This window comes from Mchenga conophoros, linkage group LG14, assembly GCF_057382185.1.
Source record: "Mchenga conophoros isolate Kocher_MC1m ecotype Shallow Benthic linkage group LG14, M_conophoros_male_GT1.1, whole genome shotgun sequence".
Taxonomy (NCBI): Eukaryota; Metazoa; Chordata; class Actinopteri; order Cichliformes; family Cichlidae; genus Mchenga; species Mchenga conophoros.
Window position 1 is genome coordinate 24,121,877 of NC_140539.1, and position 26,161 is coordinate 24,148,037.

Here is a 26,161-nt window from a genome sequence, read left to right on the forward strand (position 1 = left end):
TAAAAGTTGCACACAAAATATGCATTAATTTATTTATAAATCGTTTCTACTTTGGCATCCAGTACAAAAAGTGAAATAAAAATAATCTTTAAAAAATGTATTTAGGAATTTTAGGAATCTTTTAGAAAAAAAAATCTTGTGAAGTAAGACACACAGAGTAGTGAATTTCAACACGTATATATTTTACTTGCAAGGAAGGAAAAACATACACAGTGAACGTCTATGCAATTACTCATTGGGGCAATCCCGCCAGTTGTATTTATACACTTAACAACTTTATGCCAAGATTCAGCTGTGTGCAGGCAGGAGAAGGAGCCAAACGCAGACACGAGGGATAAACTCAAAATGCCACAGCTTTATTGGCAGACATTGGGAAAGCATACACAACTACAATGAAACTAAAATGGGAAAAAGCTAAACTGATACTGAAGGAGACACACAGGGTTGTGTAGATCATTTTAGACCTTTTAGATTGCTTGCTCACATTGCTTTTTAGTAACAGGAAGCTATTTGAATACAAGAGAAAACAAAGCAGGTTAAATAAATGTTTGTATTTATTTATTTGAATCCTTAAAGGACAATAGGTCCGGTCAAATATTAAACATTTACAATATAACTATGCAATATATTATATTAACAACAAGGCACTAAATCAAGCAGGCAGTGTTTATGTTTGCTTATAGCTTAAATGTCCCTCAAATCCTTACTAAATTCCTTACCATTCTTAAATTCCCATACCTATCCTTACCATTTCCACAACTATTTTACATGAATCACATTCAAAGAAACAGAAATTCATGGAATTTTTAGTGGGTCCTTCTAACATATTTGTATTCTTGATATTGGCACTAAGTGTTTATCATTCATTAGAATTAACAATCACAGTACATCATGGACTTTACTGCAAGTATTCAGTTGTATGGTTCAAGGACGTGCAAACAGTTGTCACTTATATTTTAGTTCAGTGCAAGAAACAAAGTTACATTTAGATTTTGTTCAAATTTAGATTTGAGCAACAACATTGTGCACCAGCTTGCTGTGTTACAGTATTGATTATTGTCAAGTTGTGTGAATCACTACAATGTGAATCCCCGTAAAACTGAAGTGAAAAGCTACGTTGTCTTTTGTTTTCTTTACTTAAAGTACCTAAATTCTGTCTGTGATACGACATCTTGGGATGTGTTAAACAACAGAGCAACATGGTTTGGCTGGACACAGGCACAACACATCATGTGAAGTATTGTATACTACTGATAAATGGACAGGTTCTTCTATATAACACTTTTCTACCCTACCTGAGCACTCAAAGCGCTTTATATAGCATCCCTCATTCACACATTCATACAACGACTTCTTCCTGTGTTTAAGTTCGAGCTAACATTCACACTGTGATGGGTGAATCGGAGAGCGATTTGGGGTTAGTATATTAGGTTGCAATGCAACCATAATAAATATGGTAACAAATTACTTTGTAAAATAATGTTAACCAGTGTAATGTAATTTGTAATTAATTACTTTTTTGAGTGATAAAGCCAACACTGTGAGTAAATATGTGGGGAAAAAAGAACTTCAAAGACGAGAGTAACAGATCCACACTGACCACGTATACATCAGCCAGTGGTGACTAGTCATGAACATTTGGAAATAATGAAATGGAGTGACTGAAGAACAGAGTCATGATTGAAATCAATGAAAACATTAACTTTGTTAAAGTAGTAGGTCTTCCCAGCAATCAGTTTAGGGGAGCTGCAGCGATCATCTCTTTCCAGGATGTAAGGCAAAGGCAGAGCTTTCACTTTGGCCTCCATCCCATGGACCTTCAGCACACTCCTGAACACAATGCTCTGCAGCGACACACTTTCCACAGTCCCAATGTGCACTAAACAATGAGACACACAAGTACTTTACATATACTTGTAAACAGCATTTGTTCTGATATTTAAAAAAAATCTAAATAACAGATGATATCTTACTTTCTTTGCAAAGATCGATTTTGTTCAGATTATCCACAGATAGAAGTCTGGATCCTAAAAAAAAGAACATTGTAGGTGCATTATTGGTTAAATACAGAATCTGGGCTGAGGCATTGAGATAATATGACATACACTGAAGATAAACTTTGTGAGAGAACAGCTCATCAGACACAACAGACCATTAATCATCTTTCTCTGATCCTGTCCTGGTTCATGGATTCTTCTCAGCCCCCCAGCACAGCATGACCACAGGGTGGTGTTATAGTAAAGGTGACCACAGCATCTGAACCCTGTCTTGGCAGAGTAGAGCACCTCTTTGTCCTCATTTGAGCAGCAAATGTCCTGGTTTTTGAAAAGATATATAGCATTTTATGTTAAATAAAAGCATGATTGATTGGACTCATTGAACACTGTGTTAGTTCAGGCAAGCCATAAAGTCAACTTCAGCCTGTAATGTTGATACAGAGCTGGTATCAGGCACATTTTTGGAGATTAATAGAAAATATTACTTTGACTAAAGTCAGTCTGACTGTCAAATATACAGTAAATACCTCCAGCAAACAGTTTCAAGATAGAGAGATGAAGCATTTGAAAGGAAGTGATTAGAATGGTTCATCAACCCTGATAATTATTGCTGGTTCAGATTAGAATGGCTTCTTTTGCTAATAATCTCTACCGAATTGTTGTGACTCTAGCTTTTGCAGAAGGAATCATAAAATGTACACAGAAGATGATTAATCTGCTTTAAAAAAGCCGCTAAATGTTTATGAAAAGTTTTTAACAGTTGGCCAAGTAGCTCCAGTGATGAGTCACTTGTTACATCATGCTGTTTTCATTCACTTTATGCTGACTGTGCTTAAGTTAAATATATTTTTGATTTGTAGTTCAGTTATGCAGAGTTATGCAGTTAGAGAGAGAGTTGCGGTTTCCTGTTTACCCCTCAGGCCCATATCAGTTTCTCTACTTTACCAGTGTTATTCATGTTGCTTCAAAATTACAGACAGGACTCTGAGATAGTTAAAAAGCTCAAGAAATCTAACTTTTCAACAGTTGTTTATTTTTTCCATTTTCATATTGGTCAAATCATGGTTTATGCGTCATTTTGATATGACACCAAGAGGCAGAAGGCACCAGTCAGAAAGAGGCGCTTTAACAATGATAGGCCACTGTAAACAAGACACACAGTGTGAAAAGTTATGGGACAGGGAGGCCAACTTAGCTGTGTTAAATCTAATGACATAATACAGTGGAATACACGAATAAGATGAACAAACAACAGATTTTCATCATCATTACTAATTCTACCTGTGGCTTTTGCAGAATGGATCCGCAGCACTGCGCATCCCCTCCATGCTTGTCTAATGATGTCAGATTGTACAGTGTTCCTGCACAGCACTTCATCTGTGGGTCTTTAATGTTGTAGGCTTTGACCCCACAGCAGTGAATGTTTTCTGATTTCAGATGTCTGGTTGGAAAACAGCGGGACACATTAATATCAAATAAGGACAAAAATAAATAATTATGTTTGTAAGAGGCTGAGTTAGATGAGTCTGTAAGGAGGCAACAGATGAAATGGAGGAAACACACTTTGAGGCTGGAATTCTTGCATGCAGTTCATTTACAAAAAAATGTGATTACCAGGTTAGTGGAATGAACAACCAATGAAGAAACTTGTGTCAACAAACTTAAGATTTAAAAAAAAAAAAAAAAACTATGGAAAACTATAAATCAACTACATGAAACTCTAAAAGGCTTACCTGGTAAGATCCCAATCCCCCCTACTATAAAGGGGCTTGGAACTTATCATTGCCTGTTTGGCAGTCTGGATCTCCAAAGTGGATTGCATTATGGAACAGAGTAAACCTGTTTACTGTTTTCCTGTTTGAGGTTTACAGAGTAAACCTCAAACATCCCAGATAAGTTGAATTGTCAATACTGACAATTTAACTTTGCAATAAATAGTTTTGAATGCATAGGCCCCCTGCACAATTATGTTATAGTATGAAGATGATGACTTGGGAAATGCTAACATTACCAGAAATATGTATTTTATCTAACCTACTTACCACTTGAAACAAACTAATAAAGAAGTGGTTCACAGCAGCATTAGTGTCACATTCACTGAGACAACTCTATTCTTTCGGCTAGATATAAAACAATAGAAATTGCCATCTTAGTGTTTTGTGGGCCATACTCAGTCTTAGTCCTCAAGAGGCATGGGTTATCCTGTGACAGAGTCTTTATGTATAGTGTTGGATGTCATTCTGGAAGCTAACTTCTTCATTTAACAGTCTTTACACAAGCTGTGCACTGAAAGCAGAACATCAGAGCTCCACTTTAAGCTCTCAGTCATTGTCTACATAGAATGCATTTATACCAAATGCACTTTGACAGCTACTGCAACTGGAAACAGACTCAAGAGCAGCCAAAAAGTCAACCAGTTCAACTCCAACAGACATAACCATAAAAGTGAATCCTGAGTAAAAATACCTGGTGAGTTGGGCAATAATCTATATATTAAATTCAAATGTGTCACTTCAAATTGCAAAATACTTAATGATGCAATAGCTAAATACTTTAGCTCTAAGATGAGTCATGACCACACAGAAACAAGACACGGAACACAATGAGACACCACACAGACTGAAAGAAATGTATTTTAAGAGTCCTGGGAACCAAACGAAGGCAGGGAAAAGTTTGTTACGCAACTGTCTGTGTGTCTTAGAAACCATATGAAATCATCAGCTATGAAAAATGTTTCATTCTACTTCTCTTCTCTCTCTCTCTCACTCAGAAGACAATACATTAAACTAGTTTCCATGCTCCCAGCTGCTCTGACTGACTAAATTCAAAACAGGAGCCATTAGATACTAATCAGATAAAACAAAAGAAGAAATCCCTTTTCAGTGAATTTTATCAGCAATGTAAAGCAATATGTCTGTGAAGGTTCTCAGTCATCCAGGCCATCATAGTCAAAGGAGCTTGCAAAGAAAAGCGTCTGGACTTCTTTAAGTTACTTGAAGATGTTTCACCTCTCATCCGAGAAGCTTCTTCAGTTCTAAGGTCAAATGGTGGAGAGTCCCAGATATAAACCTAGTGGGAGTTTCCCCCCACAGAGGGACAAAAGGACCCCCCGATGATCCTCTAATCGCCTGAGCCAAGGTGTGAAACTGGGTGTGGGTCCCAATCAGCCAGATTTTCGGGTGAGTTCATTGTGAAACCTGGCCCCACCTTATCATGCGAATTCCTGAGATCAGGTGGCCCAGGATGTGAGTGGGCGTTAAGGTGTCTGGGGAGGGATCTCAAAACTGGATTATAGATGGCAGAGAGTTGGTGTCGTAAACCCCCACCTCTGTTCAAAGATGGTCGCTCACAGTGGACATAGATGGCTTCTTTCACTCCTCTTTCAAACCATCTGTCCTCTCTGTCCAAAATGTGAACATTGGCATCCTCGAAAGAGTGTCCTTTATCCTTAAGATGCAGATGGACTGCTGAGTCTTGTCCTGTGGAGGTGGCTCTTCTATGTTGTGCCATGCGCTTGTGAAGTGGCTGTTTGGTCTCTCCAATGTAGAGGTCTGAGCATTCCTCGCTGCACTGTACAGCATACACCACATTGTTAAGTCTGTGTTTAGGCGTTTTGTCTTTCGGGTGAACCAGTTTTTGTCTGAGTGTGTTGCTGGGTCTGAAATAGACTGGGATGTCGTGCTTGGAGAAAACTCTCCTGAGTTTCTCTGATACACCAGCTACATAGGGGATGAAAATGTTGTTGCGTCTGTCTTTCTTATCCTCCCTCGCTGGTGTCTGATCTTCTTTTCTGTGCCTCTTTGCTGACTTTAAGAACGCCCATTTAGGATAGCCGCACGTTTTGAGTGCTTCCTTTACATGTGTGTGTTCCTTCTTTTTTCCTTCAGGCTTAGAGGGAACATGTTCTGCCCGGTGGTGTAGGGTCCTAATTACTCCAAGTTTGTGTTCCAGAGGGTGATGGGAGTCGAACAGGAGGTACTGGTCCGTGTGTGTGGGCTTCCGGTAAACTTCGATGTTGAGGTTGCCATTCTCTTCAATGTGCGCTGTGCACATTGAAGAGAATTGACAGCGTCTTCATTAATCCCATGCAAACGTACACCTATCTGGAACAACCCTGACATATTACAAAACAATAATATGATAAACTTTTCAGATTGGAGTGGTAAAGGAATCAAATATTTAGAACATATACTAGAAGGAACAGAATTTATTTCATTTGACAGACTAGTTACACAATATGGGATCAACAAGAAAAGATTTTTAGAATATCAACAAATTAAATCCATAGTAAAAAAGAAATTTAAACCGGGTCAAGTTGAACTACAAACACCACCAAGTGTGGTTCAATTTCTTACTCTTAAAACCCCCAAATTACTATCCAAAATATACAGAATGCTTTCTAAAACAGATGAATCAATATCACTTCCTATTGCAAAATGGGAAGCGGATTTATCAGTTAACTTAGACCTAAACTTCTGGTCTCAGATTTGCTTAAAAACCTTTCATCTAATTAGAAATCCCAGTCTTCAATTAATTCAATACAAAATATTACATAGAGTGCACTATACAGGTCATCGGATATTCAAGATGGGCTTTACGTCTACCAACAACTGCTCACACTGCCAAACCAATTCACCGGACAATTATATCCACGCTCTTTGGTTCTGTCCACCAGTTCAGAAGTTTTGGCGCGAGATATGTGAAGACTTATCGAAGTGTCTGAAATGTAACATTCCAACTTCCCCCTTAGTGTGTTTGTTGGGCAGCTTAGATAATGTCACTTCAGAAAAGAATATCGCCCATATGGTTTTCACTGCCCTATGCATAGCCAAGAAAACTGTCCTCATGAACTGGAAAAATAAAAATAATCTTAATTCTAACCAATATAGAAATTATCTATTAGATTACATTAGTCTTGATACAGCCTCTGCCACCACATCAGATCAATTGCTCTGGGCTCCTTTGATCAGTTCCATCACCTAGTGGGGGTGGGGGGGTCATAGTTTGGTCCCGCCTTCACTGTTGTGATTGGTGTGGGGGTAGGGACAGGCTTAGGGCGTCGGGGGGTTCCCTGGAGGCATTTTCCTTGGGGGGCTCAACCCGGGGTAGCGGTCATGTCCGGTTAGGGGCTCTGTTGGCTCTCAGGTGACTGTTTCCTCGCGGCTGCGTGCAGCGGGACTAGGGGAGGGTCTGTGCTGACGGACGTGGGTTACTGACCTGGTAGCCTGGCTGCCCCTGGGTGGGTCCGGGATGGGCGTGAGGTTCTGGGGGCGCTCCGTCTCTGGGCTGGGGCCCGGGCCGGGCCTCGGGGGCTTGGGTCCTGGTTGGTGTGTTGCCGGGGTTGTGGGCGGGTGGGTGCATGGGGGCCCAGCCCTGGAGCAGGGTGCCGCCGGTGCATCGAGCCGCCTGGGGGGCTCTTCAACTGGTGGGGAAGATTGTCACATCTTGCAGGAGCTTTCCTCTCCTCAGGGGCTCTCTCTACAGGAGGGGGAGATACAGGAGAGGTGGAGGAAGATCTCAGCCTGGGTGTTTATTGTCTTATGTAGTCTGGAAGAAGAGTGGATGGTGGGGTGGGTGCAGTTTTCTCTGTGGTGGGGTTGGGTGGACTGTCCTGGGCTCTGTGGGGCCGGGAGGCGCTGCTGCGCTGGGCCCCGGTCTGGATGGGGATGGGCCCCCTTTCCCTGGTGGGTCGCGGAGTATGGGGTGCCTACTCCGCGACCCTCCGGAAGGAAGGGAGGGGCAAGTGACCCCTCCCTGGGGCCAGCTCCCCCGCTGACCCCAGGGAGGGGTCACTTGCCCCTCCCTTCCTTCCCTCCCCATCTCCAGCTGCCTCCCTCTTCCCGCTCCACCACAACCACCCACACATGCAGGACCTTGGAGTAGGGGTATGTCACCAGGGTGCAGAGGAGGCCACCCCCCCCCCCCCCCCCCGTCCCCTTCTGGCTGCCTCTGCCTCAATTTTATCCCACAACTTAGACATTCACATTACTCACACTCTCATTACACATACATATAGGATCTTGGGGGTGGGCACGATACACGGAATCCAAAGTACCATCAGGGTGTACACCTCGCCCCTGGCGTCGTTGCCCACCTCTCAATGTTAAATACACGTAGACATTGAGGGCCAGAAGGAGGGACCATGTGCTTACCTGCTGCTCTCTGGCAGGTAGCTCCATGCCCTCCTGGGTTTTAAATGCACCTTAGAACACACATGCATCAACACTACAATGAGCGGGTGGAGGGAGGTTTGGAGTCTTCTCTCACCCCCATTCTCTGCGACCTGCTGGAGCGGGGGGGCTAGGAGGAGGAGTTGGCCGTCCGACTGCGGTCTGGAGTGTGGGGCCTCCCTGCTGCTGCGGAGTCGGGGCGGTCTGCCTCCCCCCACCGCAGGGAAAAGGGTAACACCACCTGGGTCTGGGTGCAGTTCCCCCCCTCCAGGGGCAAGGGTACCTAGACCCGGGGCTTAGAGTACACTTGGGGAGTGTGATCGTGTGTACAGCGTCTCTTTATGTCTGTCTCCACGTTGGTTGAGTGTGGAGTAAGTGTATATGAGAGCATGAGGGTGGGAATGGATGTTTGTAAATGTGTGTGCCTGTATTTCTGTGTCTATATGTCAGGTTGGGTGTCAGGCGCCACCTCTCTGGGGACATCTTAGGCCCTCCAAGGTATGGAGGCCTATCTCCCCCTACCACCACTTCCCCTGCCAGTGGCGGACTCCCTCAGACATCGGTGCGTTGGTGGTTCTTTGTGTCCGGGGATGGGCGTCCAGGTACACACCGGCTCACTCCTTGGCGGCCTGGAGCCTGGGGCTTGCTCGGGCCACTTCGGAGGTGGGGTGCCCCCGGCCTCTCGGCCTGGGGCTCGGTCACTCAGGCACGGCTGGCTGCCGGCGGAGCTCACGGGCGCGTCACTGCAACTCCCCCTGGCTTCTGCTCCGCGGCTGCTGAGTGAGCCCTCATCTGGGACTCTCCTCAGCTCTTTCTGGGACAGTGGCGCGGCTGCCCCTCTGTTGGTCTTCCTTGGTCTCTTGTGTTCTGGGGGCCTCTGGATGTCTGGAGTTTTGATCTCCTCCATACCTGCTTCATGCCCTGGAGGACGGGGCTGTGGCCCCCCCACACCCTCTAGCAGATCATTACATGAAGGAACCTTTTAAAAAACAAAAAACAAACGCGTCCATGCTCACAGGTGTACACACGGGTGATCACACCCACAAACTACACCCTTTTTGGCTCCTACCTCAAAGCACACTGTGTTCTGTTGATCTTATGTGCTGCACAATAATGTTTAATATTTAGTATTTACTGTCATATTCCCATATATCATTGTGATGTTGTTTATTCTATCACTCTTGTTCTCTTCTGCTTGTTTTCTTTTTTCTTTCTCAGCAGGTGACCCAGGTGATTGATATATGCATTTTTTTTTCTTTTTTTCTTCTTTTTTTTCTTTTTCTGCTCATTCTGTTGGTTTTTGGTTTTTGCCCTTCTCCCCCGTCCCTCTTCTCAGCTGTTTCTCTTTCCCTCTTTCTTCTCCCCTTCTTTCCCCCAGTCAAGTCTGTCCCATATTCAGTAAGTGAAAATAAAATAAACAATAAAAGGTGAATCAAATGGACCATTATGGCAAGGCTGGGATGGTCAATTTGGTAAAGTAAATCCGTTGGGCATCTTTCTTTGCCTTTAGACAACAATTCTGATGGCAAAAGAGCCAAACGGGACAGGCAAAAAAAAAAAAAAAAAATGTGCACAGCGCAGTCCAGGAAAGGCAAACAGTTATCCTTTGTGTCTTCCCTGGTGAACTTGATGTTTTTATCCACAGCGTTAATGTGCGCAGTGAAGGATTCCACTTCTTGTGTCTTGATTTTGACCCAGGTGTCGTCTACATATCTGTACCAGTGGCTGGGTACTCTTCCTTTGAAAGAGCCAAGAGCCTTCCTTTCCACTTCCTCCATGTAAAGGTTGGCTACAATAGGTGACACGGGGGAGCCCATAGCACAGCCATGTTTTTGTCTGTAAAAGCCTTCGTTGTATTTGAAATATGTAGTGGTGAGGCAGAGGTCTAACGGTGTGCAAATCTGATCGGGTGTGAAGTTGGTCCTGTCCTCCAAGGAGCTGTCTTCTTGTAGTCGTTTTCTGACAGTCTCCACGGCCTCCGTGGTGGGTATGCAAGTGAAGAGAGAGACTACATCAAAGGACACCATGGTTTCATCTGGATCCAGGGTAAGTTTCTGGACCTTGTCGGTGAAGTCGGTGGAGTTCTTGATGTGGTGTGGGGTGTTCCCCACGAGAGGAGCAAGGATGGTAGCAAGGTGTTTAGCAATGTTATAAGTGGCTGAGTTTATGCTACTGACTATGGGTCTGAGTGGGACAGCTTCCTTGTGGATTTTAGGAAGTCCGTAAATGCAGGGTATGGCATCCCCTGGGTAAAGGCGGTGATATGTAAGGCGGTCAATAATTCACATGTTCACATTTTGGACAGAGAGGACAGATGGTTTGAAAGAGGAGTGAAAGAAGCCATCTATGTCCACTGTGAGCGACCATCTTTGAAAAGAGGCGGTGGTTTACGACACCAACTCTCTGCCATCTATAATCCAGTTTTGAGATCCCTTCCCAGACGCCTTAACGCCCACTCACATCCTGGGCCATCTGATCTCAGGAATTCGCATGATAAGGTGGGGCCAGGTTTCACAATGAACTCACCCGAAACTCTGGCTGATTGTTACCCACACCCAGTTTCACACCTTGGCTCAGGCGATTAGAGGATCATCAGGGGGTCCTTTTGTCCCTCTGTGGGGGGAAACTCCCACTAGGTTTATATCTGGGACTCTCCACCATTTGACCTTAGAACTGAAGAAGCTTCTCGGATGAGAGGTGAAACATCTTCAAGTAACTTAAAGAAGTCCAGACGCTTTTCTTTGCAAGCTCCTTTGACCCCAATGTAAAGCAAGTAAACAGAACACATGCACACAATCACCTGTGTCCATTGCAGCAGATCTCAGTATGAGGCTGGTAAATTTCTATCCCACAGCAGTGTTGTCCTGGGCTGCCGTGAAACTGAGAACAACACATGGTCCCTTTAGCCGGGTTGTAAGGAATACCCATCTCTGAACATTCCTCTCCATCATCTCTGCCCTCGTACAAGCTCTTATTACAACACAGAACTCCACGTTGTGCCGAGCCATACGGCGTCTCTCCACAGCACTTGAAGAATCAGATATAATACAGTAAACTGTGCAAGCAGACACAACCAGACTCTCTAGTTTACACATTCAAAGCTAAACAGAGAAATGCATGAGTTATGAAGAAAAAACAGATGAAAAATGCAAATTAAGAACATAAAACACTTGCGAAAATTCTGCATTACATACATGTAACATCCATGCATTATGTTTCTACAGTCTTTTAGCCTTACCAGACTTTTGATCCTTTTGCATTGGCAGTAATGAATACGGACTATCATGGTCCCCGTGTCTGCCCGGCCGGCCCCGCAAGGTTACATGTGTTTTTGTTTACTCTCTCTTTCTCTTGCCCTGCTGCATGGGCGGAGCTCTCTGCGGGCTCCCGCCCTTGGTCCACACACCTATTGCCCATCAGGCTGCCATTATGTGTTTGCCATTTAAAGCCAGGACGCAGACAGTCTCATCACTGGATGATTGTGCAAGACACGTTAGTGAGACTCTAGCCTCAGTGAACTTTTGTGTGTAAATCTGTGATTTTGCTTAACCAATCTCTCTTATGAATAGTTTTCCCGGACCCATAAACTACCCGCTGTGTGGACGTGTGTGAAGAAGAGAGCGTGTATGAGAGAGCTTCCCCTTCCCGGATTTTCCCCCTGGACCCTAGGAACCCCGCATTTCCTCCACTGTAAATATTCTGCACCTGGTGATTGTGTAAAAACAAAAACTCTGTTTTTGGGACTGAACTCTGCTCTGCGCTTGAGTTCCCATCATTGCTTGTGACACGGACGGTGTTAAGGGAATTTTACACGTAGAAAACAGAGATAGAATCCAGCCTCTGGCACTGTGTGAAAGCAGTGGCCTGGACCTCTGAATTCTGTTGTCAAAGAGTAGCACTCTTGCCAACTTTCTACATTGTAAAGCTATATGATTGAATTTAATAATAAAAGGTATGTATGCTTTCAAACATTTTTCTGCTTCAGTAAAACAGTGCTTTAGATTTTCAACTTTCAGTGGAAATGGTGGTTTGATCATTTTTCCCTGTAGGGGCTGGGGAGCAATTAGTACATTACCTGATCGATCCAAGGCTTCCACGGAGATACACGTCCATCGCAGCAGACCTGAGTATGTGGGTTATACACTGTAGCTGTGGCCTTCCTTTGACCTAAACAGGGTGGTTTAGAGAATAGAAAGAGGAGAAAGGAGATATAGCGAGCAAGTTTTAACTCATTCACTCTTTGAAGTCAGAGCTTATGTGTTTTCACATCCTTTGAACAGTCCTGAATTTCAAGTGATGTAAAAACATTGTTACACTTTTTGATTTCCGCTAACAATGAACGAGTTCAGACAGACACCCAGACTTCTTCTGATTTCCCCCCTCTTATTTCTTGCATAGTCATGGCTGTAGCTCAGGTGGCAGAGCAGATCAGCCACTAATCAGAAGGTCGGTGGTTCGATCCCAGGCTGCCTCCTGGCTGCATGCCAAATATCCTTGGGCAAGATACTAACCCCATGTTTGCCTACTGGTGGTGGTCAGAGGGCACGGTGGCGCCAGTGTCCGGCAGCCTCGCCTCTGTCAGTGCGCCCCAGGGCAGCTGTGGCTACAACGTAGCTTGCCATCGCCAGTGTGTGAATGTGTGTGTGAATGGGTGAATGACTGAATGTAGTGTGAAGCGCTTTGGGGTCCTTAGGGACTAGAAAAGCGCTATACAAATGCAGGCCATTTACCATTTACCATTTATCTCTTAATTTACCATTAGACCCGTGACCTGTCAAGAGCTGGAATAAGCTCAAGAATGTGTATAATAACTGATAATTATATGAGCAATTTCTTCTTCCTGTTGTTGCTACAATAACATAGTAATGTTTCATGACTATCAATGCAAGTTCCTACAAGAATGATCATGACAAAATCACATTATTGTGATCTCATAGTTTGTTAACTTGGACCAAAAAAAAAAAAAAAGGCTAGAAATCCTAGAGCATGGCTCAGCTGATTGTAGAAGGGGGGTGGATGAATATGTCAAACACAGGTAGGAAGGTAAAATCCTTCTTTTTATGTTTTGCTGCTACTGCTTCTTTGGGTATCATGTCGGTTTGCATTCTCAATACTACATTCCACTAAATCCACTAAAGGTTCTTTAAAACAATCTTCTTTCTTTTGTTTTAACTGTTTACCTCTAGAGGTATTTTCCAAAATTATAAGTACCACAGAAACAAATGACGCGTTCAAGTAATTCTTTGTTTTTTTACAATGATACACATAAGACAAACATGACAAAGAAACAATTGCTCACTCAGCTCTAACTGCCTTGTTGGGGTGAGGTTACTTGTTCAACTTACTCTACTACATAGCTACATACTACATACACCACAGAGTGATGTAATACAGTAGTAACAACCAAAACAACTACAAAACAAAGGCAAACAAACAAATAGATAGTGACACCTGAGTTGTCGAGTGAGTGAGGCTTGTGGTTACTCTCACAGCAACGATTTTGCTTTGGATTGTAACACGACGACCCACAGAGATGTGTGTTTGGTTCAGTGCTGTGGATGTGTGTAAAACAGGCAACAATCAACACAAAACAGTCCATATCACATTAAATTTAAAAAAAAAGAAAAGAAAAGAAGTATGGAAACAATTTGTTTTATAATGTAGGCTGCACAACTTATATTCAAATTTTATGCACATTTCAGTGCAGTAATGGATTTAATGATTTTCTAGAAGTTTGGTTGGTTTCTAATCCTTGACCTCCAATCATGCTATAGTTATATTTTTTTGGGAGTCAGTGGAAATGGAAAGGATCTCCTAAGTGTCCTAAGCATTATTTTTAATCTTTCAGGTTATTGTAAAGACATACATTCTGACCGAAATAAACAAACAAAAAATGTATTCCCAAACCTAACCAAATATTTTAGTGTCTAAACTTAACCATCATGTATAAGTGAAAGTAATCAGGGAGCAAAAACAAAGCGAAACAATGTGGAAAACAGAAAACTTCTTAACTTTCTTAACTCCAAAAAACCTGAACTTAATTTTTTTGACCGTTTGAGAATATAAAGAAAATTAAATGAATAGTCAAAACAATCCTTTGCTACTTTGTAAAATAGTCATACTTTGTGTTATGTCTGTAAGTTACCTGCATGATTGTACATCTTTCAGTGGAGTGTTTCATTCACACTAAAGCTTGCTCAAAAGGGCTTGCTGAGTTTCTATCTGTATAAGGTTCTTAACTATGTAAAGTGCACTGACGGTATATAAAGTGGAACTATATTGATTGATTAAAACTTTTTATTTTGAACATGTTGAAAAAAGTACAACAACATAGAATTAAAAGAGACAAATAAACAAAAGAAAAGAAAAGAAAAACGAGGAACCACAACCAAACGTTTTCATTAACTTACCATTTGGGTTGGAGCTTGAATATCTGAAAGATAAAATAAAAGATTTAACACACACACACACACACACACACACACACACACACACACACAGAGAGGGAGAGTCTTGTTTTCATATCTTCGTGGGGTATCTCGTTGACATAATGCTTTCCCTAGCCGCTTACCCTACTCATCAAAAATAAACGCCTAATCATAACCCTTAGTCTAAACTTAACCATAACCTAATTGTAACCCTGACACTAATTGTACCCCCCCCCACACACACACACACACACACACACACACACACACACAAACAGATTTCTGTTTAATAATTAATTTTAAAAAATAGGATTTTATTCCTGATTTGCCTCCTTGTCCCTTTTTTCAAACTTGACATTTTTATTGTTACTTCCAGAGGTCCCCTGGACTTCCCAAGAAACACAACACCTACCTTCTGTTTCATACCTGTGGATATAAAGCACAAAGAGTTTTCATTAACCAAAACAAACAAACAAAAACCCCTATAAAACCCCTATAAAAGTACTATACTTAATTTGAGAATCACAGTGTGGTATGATAAGTGTTTAGGTTTTTATTTTGTTAAAAATAAATGACAAGTTCTGATATTAAAATATAGTTGACTCACAGCAAGACAAATTCGTCAACTGTACTTCAGCACTATGATTCTTATAACAGCAGCACTCAGTTTTGACGTTGAACTGGCCATGATGACAGCACACATGATCTCTGGACTTCCTTGTCAGGATCTTTTTATCATTATTTGGACCACAACACAACTTATTTTCCATATTGTAAATCTCTGTGGAATCTCTGTTTTTTAGATTAAATATGTTAATCTCAGTAAATGATCACCTCTTTAAACTAAATGCTCGGTTTACATGTTTTTCATAAATGATATCCATTAAAGACTGCTTTTTCATTCAGGATTATAAGGTCTTATCAGCTCTACTCACCTTCACCACAACTTCCATTCTTTGGTGATGGTTTGTTGAAGTTGGTATTTCCACTTGAAAGGCCTGTAGAGGGAAAGACAAAGTCAACATACAGGCTTCACTCACAGTAATTAGCATAAGCTTCCTTTAACCATCCAAAGGAAAATGGAAAAAGGAAAATTTGCTGCAAGCAAACTAATCGAAAGCTCTTTTTTTTTCTTTTTTAGCAAATGTAACCATACATACAGTTTGACATACCTAAAGACTGATATGTAAAGTTGGACTCAAACTACAAAAAAATGTCATGAAATCCATTCAGCAAAGTATGACATGCTATTATGTACTGAGCTGACCTGGAGTGAAATTCCTGACACAGCAGGGTGAATCCTTCGATTGTATCTCCAACTTCTCCTCATTTGAACAGCAGCACTGAGTCTCAGTGTCATACTGGCTGTGACCGCAGCACTCATGGTGACGGGAATTCCTCACCAGAATTGTCTTATTATCAGCTGGACCACAACACAACTGTTTGTCCTTATCAAAAACATCTGTGGAAAAGATCATTGTCATTTTTAAAATTTTTACTTCAAATATAACTCAACTGAGAAGCTGCTCCAGTATCCTCAAAATGTTTGAATGGAGTACATTTCACAGAATTGTAAAATTGTTCTACTGAAAAAACAATAATGTTTCTGTGTTTAATTAATAACATTTCACTGACAGCAATGATTTGTAATGAAGATGTAATTTAGTCTTCTTTTCCAACTGTGTGTCTGCTCACCTTTACCACAGCATTCAGCCATTGGTCCAGGTTTTGATATGATGGATGATTGACAACATATTTCATTGACTGGGTTGTAGGCCTTCAGGTCACAGCACTTGGACGCCTTCTCACTCAGACCCTGAGTAATACTAGCTGTAAAAACAAGATAACTTATTGTAAACAACAGAAAATTTGTTATGGCGAGTGGTTTATGGTAATGAAATCACTGCAAGGAAGTTCAGAAGTTTAAAGAAGCAAACAGTTGAATCTAAAAGTATCTGTCTGTGAAGGTTCTCAGTCAGATAGGTCATCGTAGTCTGAGGAGCTTGGAAAGAAAAGCGTCTGGACTTCTTTGAGTTGCTTGAAGACGTTTCACCTCTCATCCAAGAAGCTTCTTCAGTTCTAAGGGTCAAATGGTGGAGAGTCCCAGATTTAAACCCAGTGGGAGTTTCCCCCCAAAGAGGGACAAAGGACCCCCTGATGATCCTCTACCTAATCACATGAGCCAAGGTGTGAAAGCGGGTGTTGGTCACAATCAGCAAAGATGCACAGAAAAGAAGATCAGACACCAGCGAGGGAGGATAAGAAAGACAGACGCAACAACATTGTCATCCCCTATGTAGCTGGTGTATCTGAGAAACTCGGGAGAGTTTTCTCCAAGCACGACATCCCAGTGTACTTCAGACCCAGCAACACACTCAGATAGAAACTGGTTCACCCGAAAGACAAAACTCCTAAACACAAACGTAACAATGTGGTGTATGCTGTACAGTGCAGCGAGGAATGCCCAGACCTCTACATTGGAGAGACCAAACAGCCACTTCACAAGCGCATGGCACAACATAGAAGAGCCACCTCCACAGGACAAGACTCAGCAGTCCATCTGCATCTTAAGGACAAAGGTCACTCTTTCGAGGATGCTAACGTTCACATTTTGGACAGAGAGGACAGATGGTTTGAAAGAGGATTGAAAGAAGCCATTTGCGTCCACTGTGAGCGACCATCTTTGAACAGAGGCAGTGGTTTACGACACCAACTTTCTGCCATCTTTAATCCAGTTTTGAGTTCCCTTCCCAGACGCCTTAACGCCCACTCACATCCTGGGCCATCTGACCTCAAGAAATCACATGATAGGATGGGGCCAGGTTTCACAATGAGCTCACCCAAAACCCTGGCTGATTGTGACCCACACCCATTTTCACACCTTGGCTCAGGTGATTAGGTAGAGGATCATCAGGGGTCCTTTTGTCCCTCTGTCCAGACGCTTTTTCTTTCCAAGCTCCTTAGTCTAAACGTATCCCGGTCAAAACTTACATTAACTACTGATTTTATCTACTGTTCTGATTTTATCTGTTTTGATTTTATATACTGTTTTGTTTGTTTGTTTGTTTGTTTGTTTGTTTGTTTGTTTGTTTGTTTGTTTGTTTGTTTGTTAAGTGGGTTTAGAGCTCTGGGTAGCTCCCCAACTAGGTCTAGACTGGGTCTAGAGAGTATTTTAAATTCAGGGAATTTAAAATAGAAAGTAGCTCGTCCACAGAAGGACTGGTAGCTCCCCTTACGATAAGGGTTCAGATCGCGCGAACAGGTGTGAAATGTGTGTGTTTAGTTAGTTTGTTTGTTTGCTTGTTTTAATCAATTTTAAATCATGCTTTTTATTTGTTTTTGTTTCTAATGTCTCTGTAAAGCACTTTGAATCACCTTGTTGTTGAATTGTGCTATACAAATAAATTTGCCTTGCCTTGCCTTGCCCGGTAGGTGTTTCTTATATTTGAGCTTAAAATCTCTTGCTTGGAATAAATTATGGGCTGGATGAAAACTGTGACGATAAATTTTTAATCTTTTGTTGTATTTCTTCATGTACTACAACCATTATAAGAAAGAAATGGAAGAATGCAAGAATGACTTAACGAAAAACGAAAATAAACTTCTTCTGCCGAACCCTAACCCCGTAAATAAATTGAAACATCTAACACTAAGCGCTAGCAGATGGATCGATCAATGATGAATATTTTTTTGGCAGACTCTTAAAATTTAGATGTGGTTGTCTTCTATATTTGGATTGTAATGAACCGCTGATCTGTACCATAAGTCATCCTTGCGGGGGTTGTCGGAACTGTATGCGCAGTCGCACGAAGGACAGATGTGCTCAGAGGCATGCCCCGTAACGCGTATAGAGCAGTCTGTCGCGGCAGGAATAAGTTGAACAAAGTCCATGTAAGTTACGATAATACTTTGATAAGTATGATAAGTGTGTTTCTAATGTAAGGTATGTTGCTGCGTTTGTATTGTGAGCTATCTGAAAACCTTTTTATTCTGTATTTACGTTACTTACATCCATGTGCTATTTTTTAGCTAGACATGTGTGTCATGCAAGCTAGCAGCACCCCATGAGAAATGGGCCGAAGTGTTTAAGTGTTTACCGGAGTTTTGCACCCTTGGCAAGCGGACTGAGGTATGTGATGAGAGATGATCTGTTGTTATATTTTATTTAACTGAACTGTGTAATCCCTTGATGCTGTTTGAAGTAACCCCTTTTGTTTTATTTAATCTGTGACTGTATATCTCAGAATTACTTGTTTGAACTTGCCTGAATTAACTTAAGCTCATTGTTGTTATTGCTCATTGTTATAGTTCAAAAGGTACTGTACGGGTATCAATTTTTTCTTATTTTATAGTTTTCACGGTGCTCAACGTCCAGAGAATGAGCCGTGTGTGGTGAGGAAATAAATGGCTGCACCCGTTAGAGACTCTTCTGTCGTTCTTGATGCCAAGGGCTGCTACATGGATGTTTCTTGTCTTATAAAGCACAATATATATGCTTCAAGTTGAATCAAAGTCATTGCTGATTGGGTAAGGGGGTTAAACGTAATGTAGCTTTTCAAACCAAAGTAGGAAGTTTATACAATCATCTGCAAGTTTAATTTGTAAAGTATTAATATTAACCTTTTTAATCTCAAGCAGTGCAATTTAACATCTCTGCAAACTGCAGCTACCAAAACAGGAGTTTAAAGAGACCGTTCTGATTCCTGAAGCGTAAATGAAAACAACAAACCAGTAAAACACTGAAGCTGCTTCTTTACATTCAGTCACTCTGGTTCTTTCACATTTACAAAGTCAAATTAACATTGGCTTTTAGTTAGCTAATTCACAAATTCATTACCTGTGATGATCTTTCCATGTTGAACTTTACAACAAGTGGCTGTAGCAGGATTGTAAGGCTCCTTTCCACAACAAAACAGATTTGAACCTGGATGAAGTTTGTTTTCACAGCAAGCAGCCTCCTGGATGTCATACTGTGTTCCATTGCAGTCTTTTCTAAAAAAGCACAGATAACAAAACCCAGGATATTATCCCTGTCACTCATTTCTATTCCACATACATAACATTATAACATAAGAGTAGATTTGGTGAAGGTAAACAAGTTTAAATCAAAAGCAATAGACAGTGCAGGTGGCGGAGGTGAAGAAGAGAATGCACGCAGGATATATTGGACAAAGGATAAAGAATGTTAAATATGAAGCTGTCAGGCAAGAGGAAAAGATCCCAGATTAGATTTGTGAATATATTGAAGGAGGAAATGCAGAGGGCTGGTGTGATAGAAGAGGATAGAAGAGATAGGGTGAGATGGAGGAAGATGATCAGTTTTTGCAACTCCTAAAGGGAGCTGTCAAAAAAAGAAAAAGAATCTATAACTGTATGTCAACAGCAGTGCATTTACACTCACTATCTATTTCATTAAGTATACTCGTTCTGCTCCTTTTTAATGCTAATATCCAATCACCTAATTAAAAGGGAGCGACTCAGAGCATTTAGACATGTAGACATGCTCAAGAAAACCTGCTGATAGTTGAAACTGAAGTGACTATGAACATGGAATGGTTGTTGATGCTGGAGAGTCTGTTCTGACTATTTCAGAAACTGAAATCACAACTTGTTACAACCAAGAAACAAGATATGCAGAAAAACATCTCTGAACATAACATGTCAAACCTTTAAGCAGAGCACGCCTGCTCCTCCTGTCAGCTAGGAACAGGAAACTGAAACTAGAATTCAGGACTCACTAAAATTGGAAAACAGAAGACTGACAAAATATTCTGATGAGTCTCAAACCATATCAAACTAGTTTTTTGAACATGACAAGCTCACTGTACTTAAATGACTAGCGCAGTCACCAGTTCTCAATCCAACAGAGCACCTTTGGGATGTGATTGAAAGAGATCTCTTTCAAAGAGATATCTGCAGCAAATGTTTGACGTTATCAAGTCATTATTCACCAAAATCTCTGAAGAATGTTCCCAGCAACTTGCTGAATGTATACCATGAAGGGTTAAGTCAATAATCCAGAAAACAAACTTTACATAAATGTCATAAATTGATTTACATAACATTAAGTGAAATTAGTATTTGATGCCCCACAACCTGCCCATAATTCTAGCTTCTCAGGAAGCCCGAAAATCCTATAAAAAAGGCAGCTTTTTTATAGGATGTGAGCTAGGAAGAGTAGGTGCTTGGTTGCTCAACCATTTGCAGAACTTCAAAGTAATTTGAAATGTGAAATGACCTTTAAATTCTGTATGTATATATGACATGTCTGCTTCATTTTGACAAGTAAATGATCATTTTAGGAAAACTAATCTTCTTTGTTTTTCTTTCCTCCTCTCTGGAGGGATTCTGTCATAGGCCAGTTTGAATTGAGAAGGCGTGGTCTAAGAGTATATAAAGGTGGACTGCTGGATGAGAGGTGGATAGGTTGCCATGTTGGAAGTTGCTGTGTGTGTGTAAAAGATTGGCCAATAAACTAAGGTTGCTCTCTGTTCAGTCAGGTGAGTTTGATGCCTGTGGGTTTCATAACACACATCTCTGCCTGTTTGCAGCAGAGGCGGAGCCAAACATTTGAAACACCCGGGGCTTAGCCATAAAGGGTAGTATGCATGTGGGAATTTTTTTTTTTTTTTTGGGGGGGGGGGGGGGTAGAAATGAATGAAAAAGATTAATGGGCTCTGTTTTGAGTTTTGTTCAAAAAAGAATGACTTCATATAGGAAAAATATATATCACATATCACGTATCACCTTAAACTAGTTTTTTAATTAAGCAGCAAGGCAGAACAAAGTCGGGGCTGTATCAAGACACGAGGACTAAACCCCAATTCAACCAGACCCAGAACTGATCCGGAATTAAAACAGGACTACAACAGTTCAAAACCAGGACTACTGAGGACTTAACCAAGACAGAACCACAATCAGAACTAGATGATAGTAGCACTAAAAATCATCATAGACCTGCACTACACTTATTTTTTAATTCTACCAAAGTACAATATTTAGATTGAAAAAAGTTTATATAATTATTTAGCCTTGTTGTGCAAACATTTAGCCTTGTTGTGCAAACATTTAGCCTTGTTGTGCAAACAAGCCTGCAAGCGCATGGCACAACACAGAAGAGCCACCTCCACAGGACAAGACTCAGCAGTCCATCTGCATCTTAAGGATAAAGGACACTCTTTCGAGGATGCCAACGTTCACATTTTGGACAGAGAGGACAGATGGTTTGAAAGAGGAGTGAAAGAAGCCATCTATGTCCACTGTGAGCGACCATCTTTGAACAGAGGCGGTGGTTTACGACACCAACTCTCTGCCATCTATAATCCAGTTTTGAGATCCCTTCCCAGACGCCTTAACGCCCACTCACATCCTGAGCCATCTGACCTCAGGAATTCGCATGATAAGGTGGGGCCAGGTTTCACAATGAACTCACCCGAAACTCTGGCTGATTGTGACCCACACCCAGTTTCACACCTTGGCTCAGGCGATTAGAGGATCATCAGGGGGTCCTTTTGTCCCTCTGTGGGGAGTTACTCCCACTAGGTTTATATCTGGGACTCTCCACCATTTGACCTTAGAACTGAAGAAGCTTCTCGGATGAGAGGTGAAACGTCTTCAAGCAACTCAAAGAAGTCCAGACGCTTTTCTTTGCAAGCTCCTTTGAAACAAGCCTGCACAACTTAATAAATATAGAATTTGAAAAATAACAAACCTAAAAAGAAACACTAGGTACGAGATACATGAGTACCTATGATACGGTGATACTTTTGGTAAACAACCATTTGACTAACATGTGTGTCTCACCTGCTCTTGTTCCATCTCTGTTCCTCTCTCTCCCTCTTTGTGCTGACAATCATCAAATATACAGTTGAAACCAGATATTTACTTACTCTTGAGATAAAAACACTTTTTTAATTGTAACATCAAATCAGACTAAATGTTTATTTTTTTTAGATTGATAAATATAAAAAACATATTTGTTAACTTTAAGAGTAAAGAGAGAAACTATCTGTATTTCTTAATTGCAAATGGCACCAAATTGTATTCATAATTGAGCCACACTTATGGAGCTCCACAGTTCTAGCGGGCGATCGTGGCTCAAGAGTTGGGAGTTTGCCTTGCAATCGGAAGGTTGCCGGTTCGAGCCCTGGCTTGGACAGTTGTGTCCTTGGGCAAGACACTTCACCCGTTGCCTACTGGTGGTGGTCAGAGGGCCCGGTGGCGCCAGTGTCCGGCAGCCTCGCCTCTGTCAGTGCGCCCCAGGGTGGCTGTGGCTACAATGTAGCTGCCATCACCAGTGTGTGAATGTGTGGATGACTGGATATGTAAAGCACTTTGGGGTCCTTAGGGACTAGTAAAGCGCTATATAAATACAGGCCATTTACCATTTCTTTTCCTGGTGTTTTTGTTGACATCTCTTAATTTTCCCATTTCAAAGAAACAGGCTCTGTGTTTTGCCTTATATGCATCCACAGGTGTGCCACCAATTTACTCACATGGACTCTACTAACCTATCAGAAGCTTCTTCAGCTCAGAATGGAATCGTCTGGAGTTTTCTTATTAATTAACAATAAACTTAGTGTATATGTACTCCTAAATTTGATGAAAGTGATAAAAATAGACTGCTCTGTCTCTCTTTATTCTGACATTTAACTAATTCAAAAGATATTTCAATATTTATTTAACCAAAACAAAACAAGTTTACTCTAAATTGATGATGTACAGTAAAAAAATGTTCTTGTGTTTTCCATAAAGTGTATGTAAATATCTGGTTTAAACTGTGAATATACTGCTGTGTATTGAAATTCCTCTTGTTTTGCACAGAAATATACTGAACAACATCCAAAGCATAATATATAAAATACTACCAGAGTTTTTTCTTTGAAAGAAGCCCCTTATGTCCATTCTTGTATATCAGTACATTACTGAAACTGATTTATTAATTATTTGTTGATTCACTCGAAGAGCAAGTAACGTAATATTGGTCAAGTGATCAGTTGGATATCAATCTTTCATGATACACCGTCATATTTACATTATTTGTACAGTACGAATGATTTTCTTTGGTACCTGGTCGAACTTCAGTTCTCCTCTGTCTGCCTGGCTGCGTTTCTCTAACAGCGCACTCGCAGGCAGCAGCTGCCCCGCCCCGCTTAGTGTCTGAGCTCGGATCATACCAATATTAGGGGGGATTTACGCACAGTCGTAAATTCCCGATGTGTGCACTATGTGCTTCGAATATTGTGTGAAGTTTTTGTTTTATACAGTGTCAGCCAGGCATCTAACTATGAAAAGATTACACTCCAAAAGACCCTGGGCTTCTGAAAAATCAACCCGTGCTTAAGCCCAGTAAGCCACCCCCCCCGCTCCGCCCCTGATTCTGATAGTTTCCTATTTCCAGTGTCTTGTGTTTAGATTACTTTAGTTTACTGAAATGTGCTCCAGAGAAATTTTCAGAAATACTTTATGAACCAGTCCTGGTCCAACAGTCACTTTACACCAATGTGATGTGAAATGTATAATTTACTTGTTTGTCTATTTAGTAGTTAAACTTTTAACTTGAACACTATATATTTATTGATGCTGGACTCCCCCCGCCCCCTCACCCCCCTTATTTGTTTATCCTATTCTTCTGAGGAACATCATAATCGTCATGGGTTCCCTGAGCCGCCAGGTCAGTGCTTGACCTAATAATGGTCGAAATACATCACTTTTTGGGGGGGTTGTTTTAACACAACTTTTGAGAAACAATTGAGAAAGAGTCGACTTACCGAGAACAGTGGTTTTTGGAGGCTGCATTTTCTCCAACTGCAGGCTCTGCCAACAGATGCAAAGTCAAAGGTGTGAGTCATGGCATTAACAAGCTAAAACGTGTTAATATGTCAGCAGGTGTTCTAAACGAATATAATACATTCAGCATTGTTCAGACTTTAAAAGGTGAAAAACAAAAACGCCCCACAGTTCTTCTTTAGAGACGAGTACAGTATCAGTGTACCGCATACACGCATAACTCTCTGCCAAATCAATTACCTTTCACTTTTCTATAACGCCCCTGTAAATTATTATCTTATGACGAAACACAGGCAGCGCATTCCCGACAAAGGTTTGCAAACACAACTGAAAAACAAGTGAAAAACACAAAGCAAAAACCCAACAATAATAATAGTTTGGTACCTGGCTATGGAAACCTTTTCTGTGTACTTTCATGAAATTCTTTCATAAAAAAAGAAAAAAAAAAGCCCCCTCTAAGCATCCACTCACCGCTTACTCAGATTTAGTTAAATTAATATTTCAAATAGATTAAATAGGCTTTACACATAAACAAAGAGCATTTATTTTTAAAATAATAATGCTTTAATTTAATGAGTATATGATTTACATTTTAAATTACACATGGTGCTTTGTTTTATCTCCACTTTCTTTAACACAGGCAAGCTCACAACAAACATCAGTGGCCCTTTATTCTGAGCTCATTAAATAAATAAATAAAAATAAAACCTACTTACCATGAGCAGTGCTGAAGTCAATAATTAAACAAACTGAAAGAACAGGCAGATAAGAATTACTGTAAAGTTAAGAAAAATAAATTATTCAAATTATTCAAAATCTATTTCAGTAAAGGTGGGAAATTCGCCTACCAAATCCGAGAGTCCAAAACGGAATCATCTGGGAGCCTTTTGGTTATCTGACACTGAGATGCAGAAGAAGAGGCAAACAGCTGCTTAAATACTTTTAAGACCACGCCTCCCTTGTGACTAAAAATAACCCTAATATCATGCCAGGGCATGATGTCAGGGTTGATTAAAAAAAAAGAAAAGAAAAGGGAAAAAAAAGAACCTCCACTGCAATATTCATTTGTAAAACTTCTGAAAGTGCAGCATGATTGGGGAAAATATGCATTTTTTTTACTCCCGCTCATTTGCTGCGAGTAAGGGCACCCTACGTTTCTGAGGTGCGCCTGTTGCTTGCTGCACAGAAAGAGGGATATTCAATTCAATTCAATTCAATTTTATTTATATAGCGCCAAATCACAACATAAGTCACCTAGATACATAGATACAGAGAAAAACCCACCAATCATATGACCCCCTATGAGCAAGCACTTTGGCAACAGTGGGAAGGAAAAACTCCCTTTTAACAGGAAGAAACCTCCGGCAGAACCAAGCTCAGGGAGGGGCGGCCATCTGCTGCGACCGGTTGGGGTGAGAGAAGGAAGACAGGATGAAAGACATGCTGTGGAAGAGAGACAGAGATTAATAACAGATATGATTCAATGCAGAGAGGTCTATTAACACATAGTGAGTGAGAAAGGTGACTGGAAAGGAAAAACTCAATGCATCATGGGAATCCCCCGGCAGCCTACGTCTATTGCAGCATAACTAAGGGAGGATTCAGGGTCACCTGGTCCAGCCCTAACTATATGCTTTAGCAAAAAGGAAAGTTTTAAGCCTAATCTTGAAAGTAGAGATAGTGTCTGTCTCCTGAATCCAAACTGGAAGCTGGTTCCACAGAAGAGGGGCCTGAAAACTGAAGGCTCTTCCTCCCATTCTACTTTTAAATACTCTAG

The 26,161-nt window shown here is 41.2% G+C and overlaps 1 protein-coding gene across 3 annotated transcripts; it reads right to left on the reverse strand.

The window, feature by feature from the left end:
- Positions 1–194: 194 nt before the first annotated feature.
- Positions 195–25,493, reverse strand: LOC146559770 (uncharacterized). 3 transcript variants are annotated; one of them, XM_085243490.1, is made up of 16 exons: positions 25,233–25,493; positions 25,101–25,133; positions 24,366–24,411; positions 19,433–19,587; positions 16,291–16,425; positions 15,863–16,057; positions 15,531–15,593; positions 15,008–15,021; positions 14,578–14,600; positions 13,619–13,719; positions 12,243–12,334; positions 10,968–11,047; positions 3,279–3,438; positions 2,153–2,315; positions 1,974–2,027; positions 195–1,879 (listed from the first exon to the last, which is right to left on the reverse strand). In XM_085243490.1, the coding sequence occupies exons 1-16, from the start codon at positions 25,258–25,260 to the stop codon at positions 1,629–1,631; spliced, it is 1,593 nt and encodes a 530-aa protein (XP_085099616.1). In that variant the 5' UTR covers positions 25,261–25,493; the 3' UTR covers positions 195–1,628. The 3 variants fall into 3 exon arrangements, with proteins under 3 accessions (XP_085099616.1, XP_085099615.1, XP_085099617.1); XM_085243489.1 differs by having other exon boundaries at positions 10,968–11,194; XM_085243491.1 differs by lacking the exon at positions 19,433–19,587 and having other exon boundaries at positions 10,968–11,194; positions 25,233–25,277.
- Positions 25,494–26,161: the final 668 nt, after the last annotated feature.